The 27,398-nt window shown below is 37.8% G+C and overlaps 1 protein-coding gene across 1 annotated transcript in view; it reads right to left on the bottom strand.

The window, feature by feature from the left end:
• Arl6 (ADP ribosylation factor like GTPase 6) overlaps window positions 1-27,063 on the bottom strand; it is a 36,839-nt gene extending 9,776 nt beyond the window's left edge. The window contains exons 1-6 of the mRNA XM_048346469.1: window positions 26,681-27,063; window positions 25,164-25,312; window positions 19,286-19,347; window positions 18,406-18,474; window positions 16,008-16,102; window positions 13,220-13,349 (exon numbers count right to left, since the gene is read on the bottom strand). Of these exons, the coding sequence (XP_048202426.1) occupies window positions 13,220-13,349; window positions 16,008-16,102; window positions 18,406-18,474; window positions 19,286-19,347; window positions 25,164-25,286 (479 nt within the window). The 5' untranslated portion in view covers window positions 25,287-25,312; window positions 26,681-27,063. The remainder of the gene's footprint in view (window positions 1-13,219; window positions 13,350-16,007; window positions 16,103-18,405; window positions 18,475-19,285; window positions 19,348-25,163; window positions 25,313-26,680) is intronic.
• Window positions 27,064-27,398: the final 335 nt, after the last annotated feature.

The following is a 27,398-nucleotide window of genomic DNA, read 5'->3' as shown; positions in this document are numbered from 1 at the left end:
GACTTGTTGAATGACCTAGGACAGGGTCTATTTTGGGGAAGTCCCATGGGCTGCTAAGAAGAATGTGAATTGTGTGCTTGTTGTGTCAAGTACGCTGTAGACGTCTATTAAATCCATTTAGGATATAGTGTCATTTAATTTAGAGGCTTCTTTGTTGATCTTGTTTGGTTGACCTCCTTTGGTGAGAGTGGGGTGTTCAGAGACTCCTACTATGGTTATCAGTTTTTGTCAGTCTAACAGTGTTGTTTTAAAATGTATTTAGTGCTCCACTGTTTGGTCCACTGCAATTTCCACTTTGTAGATTATACCCTTTATTAACATGTAGTGATCTTCTTTGGCTCTTGTGATTTTAATGTGAGGGCTGTTTTATCAGGTAACAGTTCAGTGGCCTGGCAAGCTTAACTTCTTGGGAGGAATTAACCCCAGCAGGTACAACTCCAGTGAGTTGGCCAGCTCCTTTAACAGTGTGATCCATGATCTTGGTGCTCACAGTGGCCTCATCTAGCTCAGTGTTTTCTGCTGTTGAATTAATTCCAGAAGCCCAGATTTTAACAGCTGTGGCTTCAACTAATTAGGTGCTCTCAGTGGCCTTGTCCAGTTTAGTATCCTTAGCTGTTGAAATCATTGCAGCAGCCTGAATTTCAACAGTGTGATGTCAGCTAATTGGGGGCTCTTAGTTTCTTGCTGAGCAGGATGGCCTTGTCTTGATTTGAATCCTCTACTGCTAAAGTAGCTTTGGTAAGCCTAGGATCTAGTGGTTTTTCCCTCTGCTTTTTGGAGGTTTGAGGCCTTATGTATAATATTGGTAGGAGAGGAAGCCTTGCACCATTTAAGCTCCTTTGCTACATCTCTAGCAGCTAGGTGTTTAGTGTCTGGGTCCTCAGCTCTGCTGGGGCTCAGGTCAAATCTTAACCTTTCAGTGATCTTTGAGGATGACCTGTCTAATCATCCAGTGATGAATTAGCCTTTGTGGTGGTATTTCCAACAATTTTCTCTCAAGTCTGTTTTTTTTTTTTTTTTTTTTTTTTTTTTTTAACTAAATAGCGGATTTAAAAGGTTAAAACCTTGTCCCTCCAGTATTTGTGTACTTGAGGTACTAGGCATCCAGTTTGCTCTGTTGTTTTCCTCTTTTGGTGCCAGAATTAAGCCTAACTTTCAAATTGGCATAGTTGTCCATGAATAGGCAAGTCTTTGTTTTATGCCCCTTCTTGGTGTTTGAGTTGGCCTGGAACAATTTAGTGTCCTTTGCTGTCGACTTATGACTGGTAGCAGGAAGTTCAGTAGCTTGGGAGAGTGGAGGGGGCTCAAGTCAAATCTCACAATCTTGGTGAGAACACTTTGTCCCTTCCTGGTTTAGTCTCTTTCACTGCTAACATTTCCTGGAAGCCAGATTACCAGTACCTCTGCCTTTGATTAATTGGCTACTGAAGGTGTCTGAACTCCTGATAGTTGAGGCATGCCTGTGTAATTTAACTTTGTCAACAGCAAATTTGGCCGACAGACTGGAATCCAACAGTTGGACTCTCAACTGAAGGATTAACTGCTGAGGTTGAGAGCCCAAGAGTTTGGCCATCTCTTTCGGGGCTCACAATATCATGCTTTTTCTTGTTGGTTGAGGAGTTTCTTTAGGGTTGATGATTTAGACTTGGCACCCCAGAGTGCAGCAGCTTGCCTTTCTAGGATTTTGCATTTTCAGTTCATAATACAGAGGTTGGTTGTTGTGAGGGCTCTGTGCACATCTCTCAGCCCTAGAAGCTGTCTGGTTGGGGGCTACATTGTCAAAGATTTGAGGGCATGCAGTGGTTGATCATAAAAAGGAAGGTCTACACAGATTATCCTTCATGGCAGAGATATGAACCCTAGGTGATGACTTGGGGTCCAAGGTGGTTGGACAAATTATTATCACTGGTCATCCAGGATGCCCCATGCTGAGTATACTCCTCTTCAAAAAAGGAAGTCTGCTAAATCTGATCTCCACTACAGAGGGGTACAGTAAGTTCTGACATGCTGGTAAGAAACACAGGTGTGTCTGCACACATTACAACCCTCTGTTGCCAAAACAGGAACCCCAGTAGATATTTTTCTGGGGGCTCTGTCCTCCCCTATATGGGGACACAAGATGGCTGGATATCTACCAATGTTAGCAAGCCTGGAGGTCTATGCAGATAATCCTCCATCATGACCAAGACAGGAGCCCCAGTAGATAGTCTTGGAATTCTTCCCTCCATTTGAAGGCCCAAAGTGCAAAAGTACTTGTCATGACTGGTTACCAGAGACCCTGTGCCTGTTCACTTCCTGAATGTCAATAGAAGTTGCTAATGCTGGCTGGTAGTGGCTTAGCCTTCTGCTCTCTGCCCTTTGGGCTCCACTGCCCTGTCCCCATTTGGGGACCCAGGGACTTGTTCTTCTTTCTCTATTCCTACCCTTCAGGTTAACCTTCACTTAGTGTGTTACTAGAAATATCCTTAACTAGAAAAAAAGCTCAAAACTGTAAATTTAAAAATCCTAGAATTGAGCTGTGCCATGTGAGGTGGCACTGGATCTGAAACAAAGTGAATTCTGTGAACAATCTGAGTCTAGAATGTGAACACCAGGATTTGAGTCTTGTCCCCAACTCCATTTCCATCCTCCAAAATGCTTCAAATTCTAGCCTGGGTCAGTTAGGGCCACCTGCTGCACTTCAGTGAAAGGTACAGCTAAGCATCTTGGATCTTAATCTGATGTACTTTGATGGATAAGATCAAGAAGGATTTTTGGTTTAAGGTCAGCCTGGGAAAATGTTAGGGAGATCCCAGGGTTGCAAAGCATTCACTATGGTAATACATCCTATTAAGAACTGTTTCCAGGGCTGCTGGTAAAGTGCTCGCCTCATACACATGAAGCCCTAGGTTCGATTCCTCAGCACCACATATGTATATAAAAAAAGCCAGAAGTGGTGCTGTGGTTCAAGAGGTAGAGTACTAGCCTTGAGCAAAAAGAAGCCAGGGACAGTGCTCAGGCCCTGAGTCCATGCCCCAGGACTGGCAAAAAGAAAAACCAAAACAAATAAACAAGAACTATTTCCTTTTTTCCAAGATGACTTTCAATTTTGTCTGTCAGATAGTCCAAAAAGAGTGTGCAGATATCCAAACAAGAGAAGTAATCTTCGTGAGGAGGCTGATGATACATGTACTTAAAGAATAGTATTGGAGGGATGGGTGAAAATGTTGCAAGGAAGTGACATGGATCAAGATGCATTATATTCATAAGCTGCTTTGGTAACTGGCAACTCCTTTTTACAACTATAAGAGCCCCAGAAAGTCAGTATCTTCTCAAACACCTCTCATCAAGCTTCACTACCTGCTCTCTACCACTTGAGGGGCACTTTTTTTTTTTTTTTTGCTAGTCCTGGGGCTTGAACTCAGGGCCTGAGCACTGTTCCTGGCTTTGTTTTGCTCAAGGCTAGCACTCTACCACTTGAGCCACAGCGCCACTTCCGGCTTTTTCTACATATGTGGTGCTGAGGAATCGAACCCAGGGCTTCATGTATACGAGGCAAGCATTAACCACTAGGCCATATTCCCAGACCAGAGGGGCACTGTTATCCATAGACATAGAAGGTCTGCTGGAACCTACACGGGACATACTCCTCAAATTTGATAGGCATGAAGTTCTTTGACTTGAGCTCATCTATACAGGGCATAACCAGTACTCCCAGCTGACAGTGCTCCTGTCCCAAAATGTAGTTCTAACAGCTGCCACTCACTGATGCCATCTTTCCGGCCCAGATGTCACAGCCAAAGCATGTCAAGTGCAAGACTGTGACGAGGAGGGATGGAGTGATGCTGGCAGATAGAAGAATGAAACTGAACAGATGGGTCAGACACTTCAAGGCCAGGGAGCAGAAATAATCCTTGCCTAGAGGATGGGGATAGGCTGCTTCTAAAACCTGGCTGAGCTAGGAGTTTGGAGGAGGTTATTTAGTAAGTCATCTGCCTGAGCACAGCCTGCACCAGCAGCAGTTCCACAGTGCCTCCCCAAGGTCCTCCTGGAGACAGGCTAGTTGTTCCGCTTCACCATGATGAGTTCAAGTGAGGGTCATCAAAAGGGTCTGGAACAACTGTTAACTGTTACTAAAAAAGCGATGGTATGGGCTGGGATATAGCTCAGTGATAAAGCGCTGGCTTAGCAAGTGTAACATCCTTAGCACCAAAAAAGAAAAGACAGAAAAAAAAAAAAAGGCATGGTAGATCATGGGACAATCTTGATGTCCAATGTGAATAATAACTTTGCAGAGTTTATTCTAGATAAAGTAAGGTTTTATAATGATCCAAAAGAGTTGGGCAGCCATGAACTTCCATTTTATCCTGATATGGGATGCCATGCCACATTTTATTGATCAGATTCTCAAAAACCGTTATGGTGTATATCATTACATAGTTCCTAGTGCTGGGGAGAAAGCACAGGCAGAATCTCCAGGCTTCTACTTGCTGGAAAAAATTACTAAGCAGCTTCTCTATCTCATGTTTTCTTTCACTGGTCATACAATTCTGAAAAATTTCTGTTGTCAGATTCTTCTTCCCAGGTGAGTGGCTCTTGGACTTCTGAAGTGTCCTGCTTCTGTTGTTCAGGTCATGGTCTCAGAAGGCTCTGGAAGTCCTCCACCCATGCAAAACAATCCCTATTCATAGGGAACTGGCATCCTCTAAAAAGGGCATTAACTTCCCAGTCCTCCTCACTAGAGATTCCTCAAGACAGTTCAACCAGCTCCACCGGCCCATTCCCCAAGAAAATTCAAAAGGCAGGAAATGGGATTTGGTCACCAGCAAAAGGAACAGTGGCTGGGGCCCCCCTGTATGCCAATGAAGTGGCTCCCTGGCCTCTGAGCACAGAGGCTCAAGGAGCAGAAGCCAAAGGTGGCCTCCACAGAGGGGTGGCCACTTCAGGGGATAGGCCAGTATTCCACCACCCCCAGAACATCCCTGTGTGGTGCAGCTCTGGAGCCAGCCACCTGCCTGGGTAGCTGCCTCAGACCAACAACTGCTATGTGTCCAAAGTAAAGTTATTACTTATTAAGCTAAAAGAATGGCTATAATTAAAAATAGGAAGACAGAAACAGTATGAGAAGCAGAAATGTTTAAATCACTGATCATATATAACAATTAAAAATATCAATACCTCACATATTAATCAAGAAAAACTAATATATTGACTTTACAACACACACAGTTCGAAACAAGGAAGACGAAAAAGAAATTCTTTCCCACTGGTAGAGGGTGGCACTGTGCTACTTACTGTACCTTTTCCTAGAGCCTTCCAAATTTTACTTTTCCTCTCAAATAAATTATAGGACTTGTAAGAACAGAAAAAGCCAAAGTCCATGTCCCATGATGTGGTGTGTTCCAGGCCTCTGAGTTATTTATCAGTGACTTCGCTTTCTACAATTTCCTCCAAAATCACCCTGACCCACCAGTAGGAGCTTCTGGAAAATGGCAGGTAACATGACATATCTATCATAACCCTAAACATTAATGGACTCAACTCCCCAATCAAAAGAAGAACAGCAGATTGGATAAAAAAAGAAGATCCATCCAGCGTTTTCAAATGTTCTACTTTCTACCAAGTAGTTACAAATACTTAATAAAATTTAAGATTAAAAATTACCTTATAGGCAGTCAATTTAAGTATGTTTATCTAAATTCTTTGCAACCAAATTCCAATCAAAGAACTGTTTCTAAGAACAGGCTTTTCCTTTGATCCCAAAGTGAGGTAGGTTTTACTCAAGACAGACAATGCTCCCCTCCTGAGAAGAGATGTTGGAAGCATCAAGTACTTGGAAGTGGTCAAGAAGTGTTTCAACTTCCGGGAAGACGGCGGAGGATCAGCAGAGCCCTAGCTGAGTTCCCTCCGACATCGCAGTTTTCTTACCCCATAGAAACTTTTACTCCTAGAAAGACAGCCAGAGTAAGTTCTAACAGTACAGGGATTCTGGCCAGGAAGGAAAAATCGACTTTGCTCATCTGAAAACACAGATTTGAGCTCCGGGCGGCGTCCCGCCGCCGAACCAGTGCTTACACCAGCACAGCACCCGGCACAGCGACTCGCACTCCACGTGGCTAAAACACTTAACGGAGACCAGGGAGAAATCCTCCAGATGGCGGCTGAGCACGGACGGGCTGAAATCGCAGAGAAAGCGTGAGTACCCCACGAAAGATATTCTCACTCGCGACCACAGAGCAGCTTCTGAAAGGCAGCCCTTCCCCCACCCCCAGAGCAAAGAGCCATCTTTGCCACTAGCATAGGGTCAGACCAGATTGGAACTAAAGCAGGCCTGGGGAAAGCGAGGACAAAAGAGCCATCTTTGAAAAGGGCAAGAGGGACCGACCAGTGAGAGCCAGCTCTGCCCAGGAGAATGCCCCCTGCCCAGGTGGGAGGTGCGTCCTGGGCCTCAGCTTAGCCAGAGATGCCCCGCCCTGCCCGCCAGAATTTCTAAATTTAAAGCCAAAGAGGTGAGCAGCTACCGGCAGCACGGAAACACCAGATGGGGGAACAAACAGTTCCTGAGAAAGTTAAACGGTCCTGTCACAGAGGAAGCCCAATTCCCAGCCAGAAACAGAGCTGCATTCCATAGCCACCTCTGCCAAGGAGGCCACCCTGCCCAGGAGGGAGGAACCTCCCCCAGATAAGCAACTCTCAGCCAGGTATACCAGGCAGGAGGCGCCCTGCCCTGCTGAGTCCACAGCCTATTGAAAGCCAGGCTTTAAAGGCCGTGGTCCCACAGCAGACAGAGGAACCACGGTTCCCAAGACTGCTCACGTCCCCATCTACAGAGGATGCCCAAGGCCTATCTGCAAGCTGTGTGAACCACAGAGACCCAGGATTGCACCAACAGGGGAGGAGGGTCAGAACAGATCCACCCCCTGCGAAATGAAAGCAAGTCAAACCAGCCAATCAGGAAAATAGACTGCAGACCATCACAAGGAAACCAGAGACTGGGGAAAGACCACCCAAATGAGGAGGACTCCATTTTTTTTCTTCTTTCTTTTCAAACATTCTTTAAACTTTAAAAAATTTTTTTTTTCAATTTTTTCACTTTTGAAACGTTGTTGGTTTTTTGTTTTCCATTTTTACCTGTTTGTTTTATCAAGTTTTTTTGTTTATTTGTTTTGGTTGTTCGTTTTTCTGTTTTTTTCCTTTTTTCTTTTCTTTTTAAAATAATTTTTCTCTGTTTTGTGCATCTGTCTTCCAGTATTTTTACTTTATTTCTCTCTTTGCGTTCTCTTTCTTTAAAAATTACTTTCCTATGAATAACACCTACACTCTTTTCTGCTAACTCTCCATTGTCTATCATTTTAACCTTGTTCTCTCTACTGATTCTACTCTTCTCCACAGTTCCACATCACTGAAACTAAACCAAAATCCACCACCCCCTCCAAAACATTTTACTCTATTCTCTTTACTACCTCTAACTTACCCTCCTGACTTACTGCCTGGACCTCCAGACTCCATTGTCTCCTGGTTATTGGATAGAGGGTATTCCTGCTTAATAAGAGTGAATCAAAGGGGTTCATAGAGAAAGCCAGTCCTAAAAGAACTTAATATAAGAAAAAGAACTGCTTATAGGGTTGTAGCAGTAAATAAGTAACTACTGAATACAGGGCCCAGGATCGGTTGTTAAATTGAAATTGTATTATTTAGGAACACCAAATCTAATTATAGAGACAGGTATACAAGGTATCTGTATATAATTGTGAACTTATAAGATTACACAACAGTGCTTGGTAAGGGCTGCTTTGGGTCTTAAACGGTGCTCACAGGTGCTTGTAGAATGGCATTCCCAATCCAAATGGGCAGAAGGAACACAAGAAAGATGGCAAACAATGAAGTCCTATTCCCCACTCAAAACAAGCAGGAAGCAGAGCAGTCAATCAAAGACATAGAAGAGAACCCCCCCAAATGCTCTACAAAGTCTACTGATAAACATGATAAATGAAAAGCTTGAATCTCTTCAGTCAATTATTCTAGAGCGTGAGGAGGCAAAGCAAAAATTAATGGAGAATTTAATGGCATCCACAAATAGAAAGATAAATGAACTTCAAGAGTCAAATGAAAAGATAGCTACCCAGCTTAAAGATTTGAGAGACAACACTCAAAACCAAAGTAATGAAGTTAATGAAGTAAAGAAGTCCATACAGGACCTAAGAAATGACATGGAAGTCACCAGGAAAGACCAGTCAGAAGGAAAAGAGATTCGAAATCAAGTAGCTAGCCTACAGTCCCGACTAACTGAAGCAGAGGATCGAATCTCGGGAGCTGAAGATTCCCTAGATTCTATGGAGAAAGATCAAAAATCAATACAAATCCAGTCCAATCAACAAAACAGATCGCTACAGGAGATTCAAGACACAATCAGGAAGCCCAATTTAAGGATAATAGGTATTGAAGAAAACTAGGAGAAAGAAGTTAATGGGATAGGCAACCTATTTAACAGAATATTAGCTGAGAACTTCCCAAATATCCAGAAGGAAAAGCCTATACAGATACAAGAAGCATTTAGAATCCCAAACCAACCAGACCAGAATAGGATATCCCACCGACACATTGTGATCAAAACAGGATCAGTAGAGTACAAGGAAAGAATCCTTAAAGCTGTTAGGGAGAAGAAAACAATCACATATAAAGGAAAAGCAATCAGAATTACCCCAGACTTCTCAGCAGAGACCATGAAAGCAAGGAGAGCCTGGAATGAAGTATACCAAACACTAAATAAAAATAACTACCAACCAAGAATACTGTACCCAGCCAAACTCTCATTCATAGCCGAAGGTCAAATAAAAGTCTTCCACATTAAGGAAAAACTGAAACAATATATCTCCACCAAACCAGCTTTACAGAAAATCCTCAAAGATGTACTATACTGGGAAAATAATCAAGATCCCAATACAGACAGAGAAATGAACCCTAAATAGTAAACATCACATCAAGAAATGGGAAGACACAGCTTTTAACAAGATAGTGATAATGAAAGGAACAAGCGATCATCTCTCAATCCTAACTCTCAACATTAATGGACTTAATTCTCCAATCAAACAACATAGGGTCATAAGTTGCATCAAAAATCAAGGTCCATCTTTCTGCTGCCTCCAAGAGACACATCTATCCACCAAAAGTAAACATCTTCTGAAAGTGAAAGGCTGGAATCAAATCTATCAAGCAAATGGCCCCCATAAGCAGGCTGGGGTTGCAATCCTAGTATCAGACAAAATTGACTTCAAATTAAAAAAGGTAAGAAGAGACAAAGAAGGTTACTACATACTAGTAAATTGATGCAAGTCAATTAATGTAATCCACCACATCAACTGTAACAAGGTAAAGAACCACATGGTTTTATCTCTGGATGCAAAAAAAGCGTTCAATAAAATCCAGAACCCATTTATGCTAAAAGCCCTGGAAAAACTGGGATTCCAGGGAACATTCCTGAATATAATCAAGGCAGTTTATGACAAACCAACAGCAAGCATAACTCTAAATGGTGAAAAACTAAAGCCATTCCCTTTAAAATCAGGAACAAGGCAGGGATGTCCACTCTCTCCCCTGCTCTTCAACATAGTACTAGAATTCCTAGCCAGAGCAATTAGGCAAGAAGAAAATATAAAGGGGATCCAAATAGGAAAAGATGAAGTTAAACTTTCTCTCTTAGCAGATGACATGATCCTATACCTAAAGAATCCCATAGACTCTACCCCTAAGCTACTAGAGCTGATCCAAAACTTTGGCAAAGTTGCAGGATATAAAATAAACCCTCAAAAATCAACGGCCTTTCTCTATGCTAACGACCCGAAGACCAAGGCTGAAATCAGGAAAGCAACTCCTTTTGCAATAGCCCCCAAAACATAAAATACCTAGGAATAACCTTATCCAAAGAAGTGAAAGACCTCTTTGATGAGAACTTTAAAAGCTTGAAAAACAAGATTAAGTCAGAACTAAGGAAATGGAAAAACCTCCCATGCTCCTGGATTGGGAGGATTAATATAATCAAAATGGCAATATTGCCAAAGGCTATCTACAAATTCAATGCAATACCCATTAATATCCCAACACCATTTTTTTAAAATGAAATACAGGAAGCAATTCAGAAATTTATATGGAACAATAAAAGACCTAGAATAGCAAAAACAATCCTAAGCAGAAAGAACAGTGCAGGAGGAATTACAATACCCAACTTCAAGCTGTATTACAAAGCTATAGTAATAATAAACAGCTTGGTATTGGCACCGGAACAGGCCTGAAGACCAATGGAACAGAATTGAAGACCCAGAAATGAACCCACAGAACTACGCCTACTTAATCTTTGATAAAGGAGCTAAAACAATAGTTTGGAAGAAACATAGCCTCTTTAACAAATGGTGCTGGCAAAACTGGCTCAACACATGCAACAAACTAAAACTAGATCCTTATATATCACCCTGCACCAAAATCAATTCCAAATGGATTAAAGACCTCGAAATCAAAACAGACACCCTGAAAACACTAAAGGGAGGAGTAGAAGAAACACTTGGGCTCCTTGGCACAGGACAGAACTTCCTTAACAAAGACCCAGAAATGCTACAAATCAAAGAAAGGTTGACAAATGGAACTGCCTCAAACTGCAGAGCTTCTGCAGGGCAAAGGACATAGCTCGCAAGATAAACAGAAAGCCCACAGACTGGGAGAAGATCTTTACTGGGCTTTCAACGGACAAAGGCCTCATATCTAAAATATATGCAGAACTAAAAAAATTACCTTCCTCCAAGACAAAACGGCAAAGAACCAATAGCCCCCTCATCAAGTGGGCTAAAGATTTACAAAGAGACTTCACTGATGAGGAAATGAGAATGGCCAAGAGACATATGAAAAATTGCTCTACATCACTGGCCATAAAAGAAATGCAAATCAAAACAACATTGAGATTCCATCTCACCCCAGTAAGAATGTCCTATATCAACAAAACTAACAATAACAATTGTTGGAGGGGATGTGGCCAAAAGGGAACCCTACTTCATTGTTGATGGGAATGTAAACTGGTTCAGCCACTCTGGCAAGCAGTACAGAGATTCCTTAGAAGGCTAAATATAGAACTCTCCTATGACCCAGCAGCCCTACTTTTGGGTATCTATCCAAAAGACCACAAACAAAATCACAGTAATGCCACCAGCACAACAATGTTCATCGCAGCACAATTTGTCATAGCTAGAATCTGGGACGAACCCAGATGCTCCTCAGTAGAAGAATGGATCAGGAAAATGTGGTACATATACACAATGGAATTTTATGCCTCTATCAGAAAGAATGACATTGTCCCATTTGTAAGGAAATGGAAGGACTTGGAAAAATACTAAGCGAAGTGAGCCAGACCCAAAGAAACATGGACTGTATGGTCTCCCTTATTGGGAATAATTAGTACAGGTTTAGGCAAGTCATAGCAGAGCATCACAAGAGCCCAATAGCTATACCCTTATGAACCCATAAGATGATGCTAAGTGAAATGAACTCCATGTTATGGAAACGATTATTATATCACAGTTGTAACTACTTTCAACGTCCTATCTGTATCTGTAGCTTCTATTATTGATGATGTTCTTGTATCACCTTCCTGTGGTTGTACCTACACTATCTCTGTAATCTTATCTGAGTATATTGGAAACCGTGTATACTGGTATTAGAAGTAGGAAATTGAAAGGGATTACCAAAATTGAGAGACACAGGGTAAAAAAAGACAAACAACTACAAAAGCAATACTTGCAAAACTGTTTGGTGTAAGTGAACTGAACACCTCAGGGGGGGAGAGGGAAAAGGGGAGGAGGGGGGGTATGAGGGACAAGGTAACAAACAGTACAGGAAATGTATCCAATGCCTAACGTATGAAACTGTAACCTCTCTGTACATCAGTTTGATAATAAAAGTTTGAAAGAAAAAAAAAGAAATCATTATAGAAAAATATTGTAAAAAAAAGAAGTGTTTCAAGCACTATTCTATTCAGAACCAAGGCTAGCTCTTAAAGTTCTGGGCACTACTAATTTCCTGCTTTATTTTCTACTTCTATACCTAGAGGCAGTAAATTTCTTGCTTTTGTGTCCAATCTTTCCTCTTACTTTCTATAACTCTTACAGAAAAAAAAAACTGTATTAAGAGAAGCAGATCTTATAGTACTAAAAGGTAGGTGAGAGGTTAATAGAATGGAGTTTCATAAGATAATGGTAAGCACTACCTAAAAGTATTTAAAATTATAATTTCATTTGGGGGTTGGGGTGCCAGTACTGGGGTTTGAATTCAGAGCCTTGTACTCTAGCTTAGCTTGGTAGTATTAGTGCTCTATCACTTGGGCTCTACCTCCACTTCTGCCTTTTGGTAGTTAATGGGCTCACCTATCATGGCAGGCTTTGAGCCATGATCCTCAGATCTTAGCTATGATTACAGATAGGCATGAGAAACTGGGGTCCCACTCTATGATTTACATTCTAGTTATCCTTTTTGAAATATTTTGGTAGAAAGGCTCTTGGGAGTTAAATGTATCAAAAATATGTAACAATTTCAGGCACTAGTTAAATTTCAACCTCATCAGACAAAATCAAATCAGTATTTCTATATTCTCATGTTGACAAAAAGTTATGGTATACTTATTATGTACTGGGTATCATGCCTATAATAGGAGTTACAAAAGTTAAACCAAATAAAAAGCATGATGATATCTTAGCTCTCCAGCAGCTAACATGCTAGAAGACAATCAAACTATAAACAAAACAAGTCACAGGGTAATAATGGCAGTTCAGAAGGAAGTACAGTTGCAATCCATGACATTTATGTTGGCGAATGCTTCAAGGAAAGGGTCATAGGAGCGGAAAAAGGCCAGAGATGGTATTGTGTTTGACTATACTAATGTACATAAGAAAGTCACTGTTACTGAATTTGGGTGAATAAGTGGGTGACTCAAATTATTCCACTACAAGAATTGTTCATATTGCTATCCCCAAAACTATTTTAAAAGGTTTAAATAGAATTATATCCATGATTATTAGCAATGCCACAATTCTCTAAAACAAAATCCTTAGCTTATGTTTTACCATGTTTGGCTACTTATAAAATAAGGTCAGGTTAAAAAACTTAACAAAAGAAAAACAAAAAAGTGAAATAAAAAACAAATGCTGAATTTTGGACACTGACATTCAGAGAGAGAAAATGAAAAGTAAACAAAAATCTTTACCAAATATGCCATGGTTTATCTTTGATGTTCTCTAAACACAGCAATTGAGACACTTTTACAGATGTCACCGCATCTCTGAGATCCATTTTGTTTGCAAAGAATAAGATTGGAATTCGTCTGTGTTTAATATCTAAAAAGACAAGACAAAATAAGACTATCATTACTTTTGGTATACTACCCCAAATCCTTAAAAGTGAAATCAAATAAATTGTTTCCAATTACTTCTTTCTATATCACATATAAAAGATACTTTGTCACAACACTTAGCAAGTACTTGAACAAAAGGAAATACAAAATGTTCTCCTTAAAACCTTCTGCTTCCTAGTGAGAAGCTTTAAATGAAAGATTGATGGGGCTGGAGAATGAGAACTCAACACACTTCAATAGAAAAGCACCAATAAGAAAGGGACAAATACTTTCCTTGTTTTGTTTTTACAACAAACAGAAAGGGTAGATTCTTATTTTAATATTTAATCAATACTATAAGTAAGAAGGTTAAGATCTCTTTTTCAATATTGGGGTTTGAACTCAGGATCTAATTTAGTACTTGCCAGTCACATCTCTAGCCCCAAAGATAGGTATCATTAACAAATTATATTTACTTTCATAGATTTTGGAAAATATCTTCCACTGTTTTAAGCACAATATATTTAGATACTTCAAAATTTAGAAGACACAAAATGGAATATGGCAAAAGAATCTCCTTCCTATTTATTCCCCAGGCTATGCACAGAAAAGGAAACCCACATAAACCATGTCTGCACATCTTTGTAAAAATACCATTATCTTGTTAAACATAACTATTATGAATTAGTCTTCACAAGGATAATGGCATTCTGATCCCATTCTTTTATACCTTTATCTTTCCACTTAATTTCACAGCCTATGTGCCATATTAGTACATGTGGGTCACCTTCTTCTGTTTATGTGGTGCTGAGGAATCGAACCCAGGGCTTCATGTATACGAGGTGAGCACTTTACCACTAGGCCATATACCCAGCCCATGGGTCACCTTCTTCATTCAACAGTTCCAATATTCCTTCTTTTAATACTATGTTTCGCAGTTTAACCAGTACTTGACTGAAATACCTCTGATTCCAGTCTTTATAGCCACAAAACACTGTAAATAATAAGTTTGTAAAAAGTTTTGTCTATTGGCCAAGATGTTAGAGATTAAATGTGAGAAGTGGCAGTGCATGCTGAAGGACTGTATGTTGTTATTTTGATAGGTAATGCATATCAAACTGTCTTCCCTTAAGCATTACACCTCATCCACAGGTATAAGATGTATTTAGTATGTGGACTAGGCTTTGGTTAAGAAAACAAGGTTTTGTTATAAGCAGGTAAGTAGGAATTATTTTATTTGAGGGGAAGTAACTTGGGGAACATATTTGGACATTTAGAGAGGATTCAAAAAAATTAAAAGGGAATGATAATAAAAAATCTCCCTCTCAGACAAGATAAAGGACTGATGAACTTTTAAATTAGAAATGTCATAAAAAGACACACAGCTTGGACTGTTATTTCCAAAAAATTGAGCAAGCTTGAGACTGTAAGATAAAAACGCCAAAGGTACTGCCGTTAAACAATAAGAATTATTAGTAAGTCCTCACACTATTTCTTTTTTTCTATTTTGCCAGTCCTGACGTTTGAACTCAGGGCCTAGGCAATGTCCCTGAGCTTCTTTTGCTCAAGGCTACCACTCTACCACCTGAGCCACAGTAACAGATGCGGCTTTTTCTGTTTATGTGGTACTGAAGAATCGAACCCAGGGCTTCATACATACTAAGCAAGCACTCTACCACTAAGCCATATTCCCAGTCCCCCGTATTATTTATAGTCCACAGTTCTTTTAAAACACTACACTTTCAGTAAAGTAAAAATCTTATTTAAAATCTTTAGATGGGAAGAGGACTAGTTATACAAAGTGCCACAACAACCACTGGAGCATTATTTACAGTGGGGAATGGGACTAGAGAAGAATGCCCATCAAGAGATGCATGATGGCATAAACTGTATTGTACCCAAAGTACAGAATATTAGGGACCACTAAGAAAAGTAATTGTATAATTATATAGAACCTGACTTGGAAGTATTTCCATAAAATAACTTTTACTGAAAATGAGAATATGTAGTATAAATATGATCCATTTAGGTAAATAACAGTGATTAGCTTCTGTAGCTTTTAATTCTATAAACATTTGGTGTTTGCATATATAATTTATGTGTATTATAGTATATTTAAAAACAGAAAAGAAAAAAGCACCAACTTGTTAATACTAGTATTTTTTTAAAGGGTGGGGGCACTAGAGTTGAAGATTAAAAAGAACAAATAAAATACATTTTAAGAATAGAATTCCCACAAAAATATGTAAATATGCTGATACATATGATACATGCTGATTCATATGAACAAAGATACAAAAAATGACCAAAATGATTTTAACTAGTGTTGAAATACATATATTTTTACTTTATTACTCATTATGTTGGATCTTCCTTTCCTATTGGTATTATTTCAGTAATCAGAAAAAAGGAGTTTTTATTTTTGAGGAAATATTAGAGGACTAAAAATATTACAAAATGCTTTGAAATACAAAATATTTGTGAATAGAGGCTAAGCTGTTATAAATGTTGTATAACTAACATGTTTTAAAATTCAAAAGTTTATAAAGATAACATCCATAGCATGAACAACATTTTTTTTGTTGTTTAATACAGGAAAAACACATCACATGCATATGTACCCGATTCAAATTGGACAGATGGGAAGAAACCACAAGTATACCTGGATGATTCAGGAGAGTATCAAGTTCTTCTTTGGCCACAACCATTCTTAATTTATCACTACTATCAATGACAAAAATAATGGCTTGTCCATCTCTGTATAATATAAAGAAAGTGAAAAATTTAAACTGCTGTAATGAAAACTTTGCATAGTTATTTTCATTTGCATTACTATGTATAATTACTTCGTGTTGTATGTGCATTTGTCATTAGAAGATTCACTTTTCTTCTTCTCCTCCATGACTAGTATATTAAACATTACTTTTAGTCATGTAAAATCACTTTATTTAAATGGCAATTTGGTATATTTAATCACTTGCTATTATTTTATGAAGTTCATAAAGAAGTGAGTTTTTGTTTAAATAATTAAAAGATGGGAAATAGTTTAAAAATATACACCTCTAGCATAAACACCATATTGAGTACAAATTAATAATCAGTAATTTTGTATCAACTAATTGGTACTTTATTTTCACTAATGAATATCTGTATTTGTATTGAAAAATGTAAGTATGTTGTTTTATGCCTTGTCTTTTTTATATGCATATAAATTTACTTCAGTGTTTGAACTACACTTTTGCTTGAACTATACTTTTATGTGAAACATTAAAGTTTGACAATATTGTTTCTCAAATCTTTTTTACCAAAAACTATAGTCAAAAATACAGTTTATACTGAAAGCAGTAGACACACGAATATGTAAAATGTATTTGAAGTGTCTTCTGAAAACCTTACAGATTCAAGATTTAACTCATGAAAAAACTTGAGATAAATAACCTACATAGTTTTTCTTCTTTTAACTTCTTGGTACTTTAAGGTTTATTCAGAGGAGCAAAATTTCTAGGACAACAAACACAGTTTAAAGTTTTCACATTAACAGTGTCCTCCAGAAATGAAACAATTCACATGTCAGAAGTATTTTTCTCCTTGCTTGTGAGCACTAGTTATTACCATCATTTCAATCTTTGGCTCTTAAAAGCCTACGAGTTTTGCTCTATACATCACTATTTGCTAATGCTCATTATCTTTTGTATATTTTTTAGACATCTACAGTCTGTGAATTATTTATTCATTTTTTAAAGAAATTAGTAATTAGCAATCAAATGAATAAAATAGCACAAACTTTAAAATACCATTTTCTCACATTATTTAAATGATCATATAGATTTAAAAAGCCACTATTACTAGTGGATACAGAAAGCAGCAGAACTGGTAATAGTTACCATGAGCTCTGAAAGTTTAACTACTTTGTGAAAATGATTTTATTTATGGAATTCATTATAAAGGAACGGGAACTATGTCTAAGATTTACATATACATTAACTGGATAAGTGTTTATAATCTTCAAAAACTTAGAACAATGTTCAAGTACAAATAAGGGAATGTTTGAGGAAATTCTGGTATAGAGCTGCCTGAAAAAAAAATTAGGCAGCCATTAGTTATATTCATAATATGTTTCTCCTGATAAGTATAACAATGTTAAATAAGAATAGCAAGATATAAAATTATTTACAGTCCTTAATTTATAAAGGTCTCCATACATTTTAGTTGTTCAAATTATGTATTAATATATTTCTAAATGACCATTATCAAAAAAGATTAGCAACGGGGAATTTATGAGGAGTATTTATGATAGGATACTAGTTTTAACATGTTTTAAACATTAAAGAAAGTTAAAAAATTATAAAATATTTGTATCATTACTATAACAAGCTTCAGAATTTGCCCAAATAAATCTTGATTAAAACAAATTAAAAGTTAAATAGCATTTATACAGATTAAGCTATAAATACTTCATGGTGAGTTGGGTTTAATTGATTAAATGTCTGAAAAAACATACACCTTTCATTGTTTTAAACACAGCCTCATTCCTGCTTTGTAACTCACACATTTTTCTCCCTGTAGTTCTATACTTCCTGAGCTTGTTCTTTTATCTTGTTATTATTGTTTCTTTGTTTTCCCAGGCAGAAGCTTTGCTATGAATTGTACACTGGCCTCTAATTCACTATGTACCCGAGGATGCTCTGAACTTAAAATCCTCTTGCCTCAGGCTTTTGAGGACCAGGACTACAGGTTAAAACCATCATGCCAAACTTGATTTAGTTCTTAAAACATAGATATATTAGCTATAAAACAAGTATCATTAAAAAAAGATAATAAAAAGGAGATAGCACACTCAGGAAAAATATTATGAAGCAATTTAAATATTTGAGGAACAATGTAAAGAAAGAGCATTATTATTTTCAATTGGGAAATATGCTTAAATTATACAAAAGAAGACAAAATAAAAACTCAGTCCATACAAATCACTTGGATTTCTGATTTTTGTTCTTAAGACATAGCTGTGTAGTTAAGTAGCAAATGCACAAATGTACTTACTTATAAGTAAGTGTACTTACTTATAATAATGCTCCCAGAGATTTCTGTATCTTCCTTGACCTGACATGTCAAACACTGTAAAAGACAAACTAAAAGAAAAAAGGAAGCAAAGTATGACATAGCCACTTACTTTTCCCTTCCCTTCCCTCACCTTCGCTTCTTCCTCTCTTCTCTCCTCCCCTTTTGTTCTTTTTATATCCCTTCTTCCATGTCTTCTTTCTCTTCCTTCCTTCCTTCTTTCCTTTCTTATATTTTCTGGAAGAACTGGGGTTTGAACTAGGATTGTGACTGCTTGCCCTTTAGCAGAAGACATCTTATCCTCAGGTAGGGTCTTGCTTCTGGCTAAGGAAGACCTTAGACATTGGTCCTCTAGAGTAGCATAGACCATGAAATCCAGTTTAGTTACTAACTTACAGTATAGCTTTTACTTAATGTTTTAAGTTTGTTTCAAAGAAATAGCCTCTGCAATCTGATAAACAATGAGAGCCAGTATTCAAGAGTTTTAAAAATGAATTTTTAATACAAATATCATTTATACACTGAAAAATAAAATAGAGGTGGTTATAAAATGCTAATCTATAGGCTTCTAAAATAGGATTTTTTTTTTTTTTGGTCAGTCCTGGAGCTTGAACTCAGGGTCTGAGCACTGTCTCTGGCCTCTTTGCTCAAGGCTAGCACTCTACTACTTGAGTCACAGCGCCACTTCTGGCCTTTTCTATATATGTGGTGCTGAGGAATCGAATCCAGGGCTTCATGTATATAGTGGCAAGCACTCTTGCCACTAGGCCATATTCCCAGACCGGAAATTATTTTTTCTAAGAGTAGGAAAGATAACCAGGTACATGTTCTAATGCTATTTTTTACTCACAACATCTTAGTCACAAGGATAAAGTATATTACCTGGATGATTTGAACTTCTCTATGCTGAATCCTATTGTTGGAACTATATCTTGAGATTGAGCCTTTAAGAAAGAAAACAATTCAGAAATTTGCAATTACCAAAGATGAACTCTACCTCAGGTTAAGAAATTATGTCCAGATTTTTCCATCTCTAAAATACGACACTAAGGAAATGGCAAAATTAAAAACACTAACCATTTTTGTAATTGGTTTCACTGTGTGACGTTAAACTTCTGCAAAATTTTATGAATAAGCATGTCTTTATTTACATCTTGTTATGGTAAGCAAGTTACTAAGAACTTAAGAGGTTTTTTTGGTAAGTATTTTAATATATGTTTGGGCCTGTTTTCATAAGACAGTCCCTGCTCTCAAGGAATTTGTAATCTAGACAAATATGAATAACAACAAATTATTCACAAATGGGCACAGCATGTACAATGATAAAAAGAAAGGTTATTGTGATTGCAAAGGCAGCAGGGCAGGGGTGTTGTTAACACAGACTGGAAAAAGAATGCTCAAGAAAAGCTGCTTTAAGCAACTAACATCAAACCTAGGAATAAATGACAGGAAAGGGAAAAGCTATAATAAGTTCTTGACAAAGAACATTCCCTTTTGAGTATGATGATCTTAGCACAAGAAGAAACTTGACAGTCAGGACAAGTAGAATGGCTATATGTCTAATATGTACTAGTAAGTAGTAAATGGTATTTATCAAGGTAAATAAGAACCTGAAGACCCTGGGAGGGAGTTCTGTGGAAGGAAGATAGAAAAGATCCAAGAGTAGCTCTGAACACTTGTAGACAAGTCATACAAGTTTTAAAAATGTGTTACACTGACTACGTCAGGAAGGAAATTAGACATGAATAAGCAAGTATGAATTCAAAGAGGATTCCAATAAACAGCTCAATAAAATAGGAAGACAGAGCAGAATATGAGAAAATAATTATGTAAAGATATAGAAAGCCTAAAAAATCAAATTAAAATCCTAGAAATGAAAAGCTCTATAACCCACATTTAAAAAAATATGTCAGTTGTAAACTTCAGTAATTGAATGGAAGAAGTTGACACTAGAGTTCCAGGAACTAAATATGAAGTACAGGAATTAGGTAAGAATGACAAGAACAAAAAATATATTTAAAAATATGAATGGACAGGCATATGAACACCATACAAAATACCAAATATATAAATCATGAGTAAAGAAAAAAATATACAAGCTAAAGGCACAGATAATATATTCAATAAAATAATAGCAGAAATCTAGCCCAGTCTTGAGAGTCATCCAGATATAAATGACTTTTGTAAAAAAGGAAAAATCAGAAAACACTGCTATACATATTAAAATTAAAACATTAAATATACAGAACAATGAAAGAATACTGAATGGTACAAGACAGAAGTAACAAGTTACACATAAAGGAAAACCTAATCAGAATAAGTGCAGATTTTTTTTTCAGAAGAAACTCTAAATGCAAGGAGGGCATGAAGTGGTATATTCCAAGCTCTGAAAAAAAAAATAGCTGTCAAGGTAAATTACTGTACAAAGAAACCTATTCATAATTGCAGGAAAAAGAAACATCTTCAACAATTAGCAAAATCAAAAGGAATTTGTGGCCAAAACCAGCATTTGCAGAAGATACTGAAAGGAAGAGGAAGATATAAGTTATAAGGAAAATACAGGAAGGACTAAATCCCACTAAATGAGTAGGTTAGAAAATAAAGATTAGAAAAGTAGGAACCATGAGGAAACCCAGCAAATAAAAATACTACTACATGCTTTTCAATATTAACACTGAATGTTAATGGTTTCAATTCTTCAATCAAAGTATATAAAGTGGTAGGTTGAGTTTAAAAGGAAGATATGATCATTTGATGTCTATAAGAAATGCATCTCATTGACAAAGATAAACATTGGCTTAGGGTGCGAGTATGGAAAGAATTTTCCAGGAAACAGTAATTATATCATATCTAATAAAAAAGACTTCAAACCAAGATTAGGAGTAACAAAGATTACTTCACATTATAAAAGAAACAATACATCAAGAGGGCATAACTATTGTTAAATGTACATGCATCAAACTTTATAGCACATCCAATTTTATGAAACAAATATTAATGAACTCTCAAGCACAGATAGACCCAACACACTAACAGTGGGAAACTTCAATACCTGATTTTCACCGAACAGTATTTATTATTTCTTTGTAATAGATCAGGATATAGTAACATACAAAAGTCAGAACATGAACAGAAAAGAAATCAGGAACTCTATTTACAATAACCTCAAAACCAAAATACTTAGGAATAAACTTAGCAAAGCAGATGAAAGATTTCAACAACAACAAAAGGAAAGAAGCTGATGAAGACATTTGAAGACAGACTTATCTTCCAGGCCCATGGATACTACTGAAACCAATCTGCACTTTCAATATAATTCCCATCAAAAGCCCAATATCATCCTTCACAGAAATACAGAAATCAGTCCTAAAAAAGCAATGATGTAATAAGCACACTAATAGACTTTATAATACAGAGCCATAGTAGCAAAAACAAGATTCTACTAGTATAAAAAAGATAAGAACAATGAAATGGAACAGAAGACTCAGACATAAACCCATATGACTACATCCATCTCTTTTTTGTCAAAGGAGCAAAAGATATGAATTGGAGAAGACAGCATCTTACTAGTCTTACACATTAATCTATTTCTGGCCCTTACATGCTTGCCTTAAATTACTATAATAGTCTCCTAGTTATTTCTCTTTAGCTTATACTACCTAGCCAAGTTAAGCATAGGTTTTCTTAAGTGTGAAATACACTACAATGTTTACCTCATAAAACTCTTGTGAGATTAAATGAGCTAATGGATACAAAATACTCGACAGTGTCTGTAAAGACTCAACAAATATTTTCTATCATTATAATTATACCCTTACTGACTTCAATTAAGTCTTGTTCCCAAGTTTTCTTATACTGCCAAAAGTATGTTAAAAAATAAAAATCCCTTTTCCATTCACCTTGTTGCTTTTATATGAAAACTGGAATAGTTGGAGAAAAATGTTCCTCCCAACATTATGTTCACTCTGCTAGTATATGTCTCAGAAAATTTACATTCAAATGGAAAGATGGATATTGGGAAATCATTGGACATGTATCTGTAATGGGCTAATGAAAAGGGCCCTCTCAGAGGCATTTACCTCCTGGTTTTACCCCATTGAAGTTTGTTCAGCTTTTCCTTCTATTCATCCTATGAGCCTAGTATTTTTCCAAAACCATCTTTCCTCTTCTTGGCTGGAAAAAAGAAAATTTCCAGTACTAAGGTTCCTGCCTTATACCTTGGTGATCCTTGCACAGTAAATGTTGGAATGAAGAACTTCCTGTTTTCTGTTGACCTTGTAAAACTCACCATCTTTAGTTTAAATGTTCTTAATTTCTCGTCACCTGATGATAAATCATCAGTTATTACTAAGGAAAAATACACCAATAACAAAAACTGTGAGCGAGTTGAAAATTTAAATAAATATCAGGAAATATACATCAAAATAGTAACCTTAAGCCAGTCACTGGGGGCTCATGCCTATAGTCCTAGTTACTCAGGACGCTGGGATCTGAGGATTTCATGTAGAAGCTAGCCTGGGCAGGAAAGTCTGTGAGAGTCTTCTCTTCAATAATCTGCTCAGATAAAGCTGGAAGTGTGCTGTGACTCAGGTGGTAAAGCACTAGCCTTGAGCAAAAGAAGCTCAAGGAGAGTGACTGGCAAAAAAAAAAAAAAAAGTAACCTTATCTTCACTTAATTATAATTAAAATATTTACATAGAGCTTCTCTATAATCACCTACCTTCGTCACAACTCCCCTTTTAATTTTATTTGTAGGAATATGATTCCTAAAATTTCTTTTCTTCCTCCTAAGCTCTAGTGGAAATGATCCAAACAAGTGAAAGTCTCTTACCTCTTTATTCATTAGTTTAGAAAAATTCAGAACAGCTACTAACGCAATCATTGTTCATTGCAGCACTTTTCATCATAGCCAAGGTATAAAATCAGCCCAGATGCTCCTCAATGGACAAATGGATCAAGAAAATGTGCGGGGCTGGGGATATGGCCTAGTGGCTAGAGTGCCTGCCTCATATTCATGAGGCCCTGGGTTCAATTCCCCAGCACCACATATACAGAAAATGGCCAGAAGTGGCGCTGTGGCCCAAGTGGCAGAGTGCTAGCCTTGAGCAAAAAGAAGCCAGGGACAGTGCTCAGGCCCTGAGTCCAAGCCCAGGACTGGCCAAAAAAAAAAGAAAAAAGAAAATGTGGTATATATGCACAATGAAATTTTACTTATCTATTCGAAAGAATAATATTATATCATTTTAAAAAAATCATAAGATCTTAAATGTATAAGTAAACAACTTATAAGTAAACACCTTAGGTGCTACGCAAATGTATACAACTGGGTTAACTGAAATATAGGAGCTTCAAAGGAGAACTCACAATACTGTATTCCTTAGAAAGGTAAAGTCAAAGATCAACAAATTAATGATCAGGAAGCAGGTACTTGAAAGGGGGTGGGGTCAGGGAAAAGGAACAGATAATGAAGACCAGAGACAAGCAGAATGCCTTCAATTAAGAAGAGTGAGGGAAGGGGTGGGTAAGGAATGGATGGGTGGGAATGTTGAAAGGGGTAACACTGACCAAGATGCACTGAACTCCTAAACTGCTTTCTTAAAATGGAAACTCTTTTGCACAACCACTTAATGATAATTTAAAAAAGACTTTCCCAACATATAACAGAAAAAAAGTAAAAACATCCCTAGTTTATTCATCAGTTTAGAAAATTCCAGTAACAGTAAATTAACAACAAATAAACATCAAGAAAGCTTAACACTAAAAATCAGTTTAGAACTAGGAAATTTTTAGTTATATAGAAACTGACTTCATCTATACACATACAAAACGGAATGCATTCATATGAGATTTGGAAGGTATGAGGTTCAGTGTGAGCAAAATCTTCATGAGAATCCATGAAACCAGTAAACAGCTGAGTGTGGTGGCAGCACCTATCATCCCAGCTAGGTAAGAAGTATAAATAGGAGGATCATAACCAAAGCAAAAACGTGAGACCTTATTTCAAAAATAACCAGAACAAGGGCCTGGGGATGTAGCTCAGCGCAAGAGCACCTGCCTGGCCAGCGCAAGGCCCCGAGTTCAGTCAGCTCTGGAAAAAACAAAAAAACACAAAACTATAAAAGACCAGAACAAAAAAGTGGTGGGAGGGGGGACTGGAGGTGGCTCAAGTTGTCAAGTCTCTGCCTCAAAGATCCTGGGTTCAAACCTCAGTATCATCAAAACAAACAAACTAGAGAGAATGAGATTTAGAAAGTGGTATTAGAAATTACAAATGGACTGGTGACTTCTTTTTATGTACCTCTGTATCAAACCTATCTCTGACCTAAGCACCAAGTATTGAAATTGAATATACTAACATTACATATTTTTCACTAAAAATAATATATCTATATATTACTTAAAATCACCCTGCCTACTACTGATATGCACATGACACTTTTGGGAAAACTCCCTAATTTTCTACAGAAACTATAAAGATAATTTACATTTTTACTTGATTATTCCTCCTTTGAAGAGAAAAACAAAAAAATCATGGTGAAATGGAAAATTTGTGTAATCTTTAAGAAAAAAATCAGTTTAATAATCAAGATTTATCTAAAAACTCCATAAAACATACTACAAATGATGGTTCATTGGTATTTATTAAGTACTGCAAAATTAACATCATTTCACAAGATGCTCATATAAATTTATGTATATATATGTGAAATTGTCAAATAACACAAATGTCAAATACAGTGCATCTAACAAGGATACTTACATTTGAAGGTTTAAGCTTATTTATGATTGTTGTTTTGCCACTATTATCTAGTCCCAGGCATAAGACATGAACTTCCTTCTTCCTCAGGCCAAGAAATTCTGAAAGTCTATCTAGCAATCCCATAATGTGATTCAAATATTTACAAAGCACTGCAAGAAAAAAAGAAATATTACCCAAAAGCACAGTACATATGGTATGTACATAAAATTTCAATAATTTAAAGACAAACAATGACAGTATAGAAACCATGTCAATGTACTTTATACTTAGTAAACAGAGCATATAAGCTGATTACAGGAGCCTTAACTAAAATGCAGATTGGCAGCTTATAACACCTGGCAACAGAATAATGCTCTTGAGATAACCACATTTTTCACTGTAATTTCACTCTGCCAATACTTTCATTCTGCTAATATTTTCTCCATAAATTAGGCTATAACTTTTCTGGGAAATCTGAAACAAAACATAGGCAATGGGTTTCCCATGAAGCCTGATGCTAAAGCTCAGAAAATATAAAAAGAAACAAGAAAGGCAGGACCAAATTGAGATTTTTGCTGCAACATTTAAGCCAATAGCTAAATCTTCACAAAGAAATAAAGAAATGATATCATTATTGAGAACTACTAAGCTTGAAGAATAAAATTCATGCATAACTTCTTTTTCAATAAGACCAGAGCATAACACATTTATTTATTCAAAGTTTAATATACACTGTGGCAAGATTCATGTCATCACCCTCATGGAATCCCTTTATCAGTGTATTTCAAGCAGTGCAACTGACGGATTTGATACAAATTGTGGATTCCCTCCTCAGAAATTTCTATCAATACTTATCATTAGTGAACGAGACTTTTTCCTCCTCTATTCTCTAAATGCATGCCTTTTTAAGTTGCTAAGCTACTCTGTTTTTCCTATGGAAAGCAGTATTCATGCAGTCACTGTTAGTATGCACTCACTGCTCCCTTCTCTGTACACACCAGTTAAGTTCTTTTCGGGCTGTTTCCTGAGAATCAGACTCCTAAATGGCAATCTGTGAACAGTAAAGCTCCGGAGAAATTATACAGGATTCACAGGTAGTGTCTTCGAAGGTAAGCTGCAGTTAACCAATGAATGGTACTTTCGTAAACTTCCAACGTTAGCTGCGTGACTTGTGGCGATTTCCTAACACATATTCTTGGGACAAATTCATTCTTATTCCGTTTTCGGTCAGGCAGTTATTAAAACCCATCAAACACACACACACACACACACACACACACACACACACACACACACACACCCCTGCCCAACCCAGTCCAATATGTTTCCTCGGGTCCCTAATACTCTCAACACGTAAGACACACACACACACCCTGCCCAACCCATCCAATATGTTTCCTCGGGTCCCTAATACTCTCAACACGTAAGCCCAATTCTCCTTTCATCTCTTGAGTGAAAGAAACACGGGGCAAGCAGCAGAGTGACTGTGGATCCGACAGGAAGAAAGTGGCCCATGGCTAGAGACATGAGAGAGGTACCTGATCTCGGAGGCTAGTCCAGGGAGCCCAGGAACTGGTGAGCCAAAGGGACGATGAATTCACTCGTCTCCGACTCTGGGATGGGTTTCTGGGGAGTCTTTCTTCTCTGAGGACCCGCTGCTCCCAGCAAAACTCCCTCCACACGTCGAGGAACCCACAGCTACGGCCTCAGCAACAGAACCTCAGTGGAAGAGCAAGCGCCAGGGCGCGCGCGGAGTTCCCATGGCAACGGGAACTTCTTCCGGTCACGAGGCCACGCCTTGAGGGGGGGCGGAAAGGGTGGATTGCAGAGTTTCCGCCACCATGTTTTTGGTTCTTGGGATTAAAAGAGCACTGAAGTGGGAGGGAACAGAAGGTTCAGAGACGCACAAAGGGAAAAGCATCATAGGAAGTTAGAGCCCAGAAGCAACACGAGCAGCCAATTTCCGGCGCGTGCGCTCACCCGTGGAGCATGATGGGAGTTGTAGGCGCGCGCACCGCCCTCTGAGTAGCGCATTCTCTTTTTGCCTTTTTTCTGCCAGCATCTCCTGGTGGTCTTCCTTAAGATACTCTGAGGCCTCCAGAGGCTGTGTAGCGTGCTAAACACCTAGTCTCTGTGTTGTTAGGGGCAACGTGGTGGGCAACCACGACTTCAGAATACAGCTGTGCCCCAGGGGCAAGATGTGAGCTGTGGTTGCCCCCCTGCCTGTCGCAGGACCTTCCAACTAACCCTGTTAGG

This window comes from Perognathus longimembris, chromosome 5 (assembly GCF_023159225.1).
Source record: "Perognathus longimembris pacificus isolate PPM17 chromosome 5, ASM2315922v1, whole genome shotgun sequence".
Lineage (NCBI taxonomy): Eukaryota > Metazoa > Chordata > Mammalia > Rodentia > Heteromyidae > Perognathus > Perognathus longimembris.
This window is presented reverse-complemented; position numbering and strand designations above follow the sequence as displayed.